This window comes from Elephantulus edwardii, unplaced genomic scaffold (genome assembly GCF_000299155.1).
Source record: "Elephantulus edwardii isolate Elephantulus edwardi_28Jun2011 unplaced genomic scaffold, EleEdw1.0 scaffold00018, whole genome shotgun sequence".
Taxonomy (NCBI): Eukaryota; Metazoa; Chordata; class Mammalia; order Macroscelidea; family Macroscelididae; genus Elephantulus; species Elephantulus edwardii.
Genome location: NW_006399768.1, coordinates 8668813 through 8674288, shown reverse-complemented (window position 1 = coordinate 8674288; position 5476 = coordinate 8668813). Strand labels below are relative to the sequence as shown.

The 5476-nt window shown below is 33.0% G+C and overlaps 1 protein-coding gene across 1 annotated transcript in view; it reads left to right on the top strand.

Moving 5' to 3' along the window:
• GPM6A (glycoprotein M6A) overlaps nt 1-5476 on the top strand; it is a 254674-nt gene that overhangs the window by 236102 nt on the left and 13096 nt on the right. Inside the window, exons 5-6 of the mRNA XM_006882219.1 lie at nt 3921-3997; nt 4592-4657. Of these exons, the coding sequence (XP_006882281.1) occupies nt 3921-3997; nt 4592-4657 (143 nt within the window). The remainder of the gene's footprint in view (nt 1-3920; nt 3998-4591; nt 4658-5476) is intronic.

Genomic DNA, 5476 nt, shown 5'->3' with positions numbered 1-5476 from the left:
ATATTAATATATATACATTTAGAATGTGTCAACTTTTTCTAAATACTAAATATATGTTAATAGTTGAATTTTCACAACTCTAAGAAGTGTCTATTACTGTATCAACACATCTAGAGAAATGGAGGTCTAAAGAGGCTAAAAATTGTGCCCATCATTATACAATTAGTATATGATGAAGCCAGGCTGCAAACTCAGACTGCCTAGCTTCACTCTATGGTCTTAATCATAAATCAACAATCCACTTGAAATAAGTGATGTAAAAGGAGTTAAGTAATAATGGTCTAATTTCACCTAATAAGTTTGAGATTCTGTTAGTTCTAAGTAAAAACATGGAAGCTATAGGATTTCTAAAAGATTTGCAAATCCACATGTATAGATGGATTTTCCCCCCAATATGTTCAAAACCTACATAATAACAGCTTAGAATTTTCTCAGATTTGTTTCTCTAATGAAGTTTCCCCAGACCTCAGAAAAGTAGATATACTTCATTCAATGGTATCTGAAGGCCTCGTGCCTGTACAGAAATACAATGAAATAACTGCAGAGTATAGCATATTTATTCTACAAATAAGTAATTGCACAGTTTTAAACAGCCCATCTACAATAGTGGTCATAGAAACCCCCAAGCCCTTTACATTTTGATTCAAAATAAAATCATGAGGATCTACTCTGTAGATAAAGTTCTTAGAGGGAAAAAGATGTGAAAATATAGATAGTTCTTTTCTTGGGAAAATTTTGCTCTTGAAATTTTGACCCTTGTTAACATAGGACCAGAAGATGCCAGCAATTTTTTATGAAAGTCTCTGGAAAATATCTCCTTGGAAACTAGAGTTCTGTATTCACACTCTCTCAAGGTCTTCTTTTATTCTGCTGATCAAAAGTTATAAAGATGTGTCTGGCTACTCTTTCAGATAAAGTTGCTAGGTAAAACCCAGGATCCTGAGTAAAATTTGCATTTCAGAAAACAAGGACTTTTCTTTTTAAGTACTTTTGTGTCCCAAATAGTATTCTGTGGGACATATTTCTACATAAAATAATTATCACAAGTATTATAAAAGACATTCTTTTATTAAAATATGTTCATGGTTTACCAAAAATTAAATTTAACTGAAAGTCTTATACTTTGATCACTGAGTCTGTCAACTTGATTTTCTAAGTCTTGACTTTATGAGTCTCATTGTTCTTCCTGAAAATGTCTTAACTAGAACAAATGAGGATTGAGATATCTTTAATGTGAGTGATCTATAATTTTAAGAATATATAAAATATTAGCACACTTTGGAAATATTTCTTAAGCAGTGGATAAATGTACATAGGTGAAATATATAGTTACAAACTCTATTTTTTATCAAAGCATTTCTTAGACTGAAATATATTAAGGGACTGTAAATAAATATTTCATTTGCCCATGTCTGATCTCTAAAGGAAAGGCAAAATTATCTTAGAGATGAAAAATTTTCCTTCTTTAAAAAGGAATATTCTTGTTAACTGTCAGTATGTTTAGGTTTTTGTGATGTCAAATTGACTTAATAATGTGTAATACACTAAAACCTTAATCAAAACCAAAACCCAAATTTGCTATCATCAGTCACTACTCATTGTGATTGAGTGGATAAGAGGTTATAACCCAGACTCATGTTGCCTCTAGAGCCACACCCACAGCTAGAGGTTTGTTTATTAATCATTGACTCAGAGACTCACAATTGTGATACCAAGAATGGGGTTTATTAGGGAAGTAAATTGGAGAGTAGGGGAGAGAAAGATTATCTCAGAATACAAGTCCTTGTTTTAGCCCAACCTTGCCAAAACACAATTCCTCAATTAGTCCAGGCTATGGTTTCAGTTGAGCAACACAAATTCAAGAAGCCTCTGTTTTCCTGAATCATCCAGCAAGGTTTGTTACGAAGTGGTTATAAGTCAGCTTTTCCTCAATTATCCAGCAAGAACAGCAAAGAAATTTAACTGTGGCCAGTACAAATGCAAGAAGCCTCAGGTCACACTGCTACAGTTTCTCTAATCAATGTCACACTCTCTCCACCACTATCACCAGTCTTTCCATTAGGGTCTCACTCACTTCAGTCACCTCAGGCCTTACCCATCTCAAGTCTTGCTGTCATAAGTCTTGCTACTCAGTGTGGGGAAACACTCTGTCTCTTATCCCTGCCCCATAGCTGTTGATAATTTGCAACACCATGTATTTGTAGTTCAGGTAGCTGGATACCAGAGATAACTTAATGGCTAAAAAAACCCCCCAATCTTTAGGCTAATACCACACCATCAGAGTTATTTCAACAAAGAATGGGTCTCAGTAAGCCCCAGGTATGAATATCTGATTCACATATAAGTTGAACTTACTCTTTAATATTGTGTAAATTTGTCCTTATGTTAAAACAATTTAACCCACCCCTACTTGTGAAAGATAACAGACAGTAGAAACAGCCACATTTTCTGTGAATGTTGTTGCAAATGTCAATAAAGTAAAAGGCAAAGAAATGCACAGACAACATGTATCTTGAGTGTCTTCTTTTTAAGCCTATCCTTCACCTTTCTAAGCATGGTGTCCCTCTCCAAGAAGTAGCCACTTCTAGTAGCATTCTCAACATATGTGAGATGAAGCTATGCTATTTTTGGCTTGAAGAATTCCAGTCAGATTGATTGACAACAGTAACTGCAGCAATGGGCTTGAGTGTCAGAGACTGTGAAGATGGCACAGGATAAGAAAGATATGATATCTGTTCATTGAATTTCTATGGGTCAAACTCAGCTGTGTAATAACCAGCAACAACATATATATTACACACAAGCAGGAACTTTTATGAGTCAGTATGGGAAAGGTGATCTTTAATAGGAAGCTTTAGTAATAATATCGATATATTAGACAAATCTTGGAGTGGAGAGTTGTCTTTTCCTCCATTTAAAACTATCTTGGTAGAGGAGGGGAAAGGCCACACAGATGGATCTCTTTGATAGATGAAAGGTAGATTATATTTGGAAATGGAAATAGATGACATAAACTATGGGCATAACAAAGAATGACAATTTTCTGGAACTGAATGAGCTGAGAATGTAAAAATATATGCAAATATTAAAATAAAATAAGGAGAGAGTTTGAGACTTAGGAAGTTGTTTATGCAATCTTTTTTCTTTTCTTCTCATATGTGTTTGGCAACCCAATAGTTCTCAAACAAATCTAAAGATCCATTTTCAGGTGAACTAGATTGTTTCTGAACTCTAAAATGAGATCTGGAACAGTTGGAATGAAACAACCACCTGTGGGCATGTTAAGATTATAGTGTCCAGGCTTAGCATTCATAGATTCCCATTTAATAGTTCAATAAGGAAAATGTGGTTTATTTATTTTTGGCCCTTTCTCCAGGTTAGTCTGATGGAGGTGGCCTGTGAGTCAACCATAACAACAGTAAATATGAGTGAAGTTTCATTATGTTTAATCCTCCTTACAATTGCAGTTTCTATTATTAGGTTAAAGTGCTACTTTGTGCTATGTGTTTGTAGACCAACAAAAATTTTATACCAACTGAGCGAATTTGGATACTGATTTCAGTACTATTTAGCATATAGTTACCAAAGTAATAGTGAGTGATATTTGTATCGTTACATTAATGGACAAAACCACTGAAGCAGCTACAAGTAACCCAAAATCTCTGATTAGGTTAAATTGAATTAAAAAGAAAAACGCTACTAAAAATCCTAAAAGTAAATAGTTTCTCCCTGCTGTTCATAATAATTATTCAGTGTCTTGGAAATGAAGACTTCTGTTTTAAATGAATAAAAACTAATGAATTGTTTTTGTATAACATAGAGTGGAATTTACTTAGATTTAATCAGCCAAGTTCCTTATTCTCTCACTTGGCTCTTGAAAACATTTATAACACAAGACTATACTTTTTTGCATGTTATAGGAATTGTGACAATTGGAGAGGAAAAGAAAATTTGTACTGTTTCTGAGAATTTCCTGAGGATGTGTGAATCTACTGAAGTAAGTAGTTTATAGCCTTTAATTTTATCAGAATTTTAACATTCCATTACGTATTTAATGAATATGTAATTAAATCTGTATTGCATTTTTCTTTTTTCTATTAAGTGGTTATATTTATTTTCAAAAGAATTATGCAGCAAAGTAGAGAGAAAGTATCCATGCAATATTGTGCATATATAATAAAAGTTATAATAATAACTGTTTTCTATATTTGAGATGCCTCCATAATTTAAGAAGCTTGAAAATTGTAAAATTATCTTTGAAAAGAGATCGAATATATCCTATAGCATATATTTATAGTGTATTCTATATAATAGCATATAATAAACTATACAGTTATATTTTTGAAAATTAGTTTTACACATCATAATTTCCTCTTTACAATGAAATGATAATAAAATAAAGTGGCTGCAAAGCTTGAAACTCTTTTAGGAGAAGATGTCCTGTAATAATATTTTTTATTAAGTAATTTGCTCCATTACATTTGTTAAAGATACAAAAAGTTCGTTTTCATAAGATCTCAGTAGCTGTTTGGACTTCTGTTCTACTTATAATCCTGACACATGTTTTAGTTTTCTGTGATTTTCTCTGCAGCTTAACATGACCTTCCACTTGTTTATTGTGGCGCTTGCTGGAGCTGGGGCAGCTGTCATTGCTATGGTAAGACCTCAAAACTCTGTATTTATTATACAATTAGAATTTTAATGTAAATTTCTTGTAGAAATTATAACTTTAGTGTCAGAGTGCATAACAATCACATTTGTTATAATATTAGTGAAAACACTGGGCAAATAAGTGGTGGGGGAGGAGACTTAACAAAAGGGAATATTGTTATTACAGTAAAGAGAAGATTTGGTGATTTATTTAAGGATTTAAACACTCAGTGTTTTGGTAACCTTACAATACATACATAAATACATACATAAATTCATTAAATTTTAGACATAGTTGTTAGGTGTTACTGTTCCTGTTGCTGTTAGGTGCCAATGAGATGATGTTAACTTAGAGTAGCTCAGTTATTATTAAGGAATAATGATGCAAAATCTTGCCCAATCATGAATCATCCTTACAATCTGTGCCATACTTAAGCCCAGTCGCAGTCACTGGGTAAATCCAACTCCACTTCTTCACTGACCGCCTATTTGTCCAAAAACAGTGTCTTTTTGCAGGAACTGGTCCCTCCTAATAATATATCCAATGTAAGAGAAACAATTTTACCATCTTCCAAGGAGCATTCTGACTGCACTTATTCCATGACAGATTTGTTTCATTTTATAACAGTCCACTGTATATTAAGTATTCTTTGCCAGTACCACTCTTGAAGATATCAATTGTTCAGTATTTTTATTCATTGTCCAAATTTCAGATGCATAAAAACCAGGTGAAAACTATGCCTTTTGCCACACTTACTTAATCTTTAAAGTGATATCCTTGTTTGTTGTTGTTGTTATGTGCCATCGAGTCGTTTTCGACTCATAG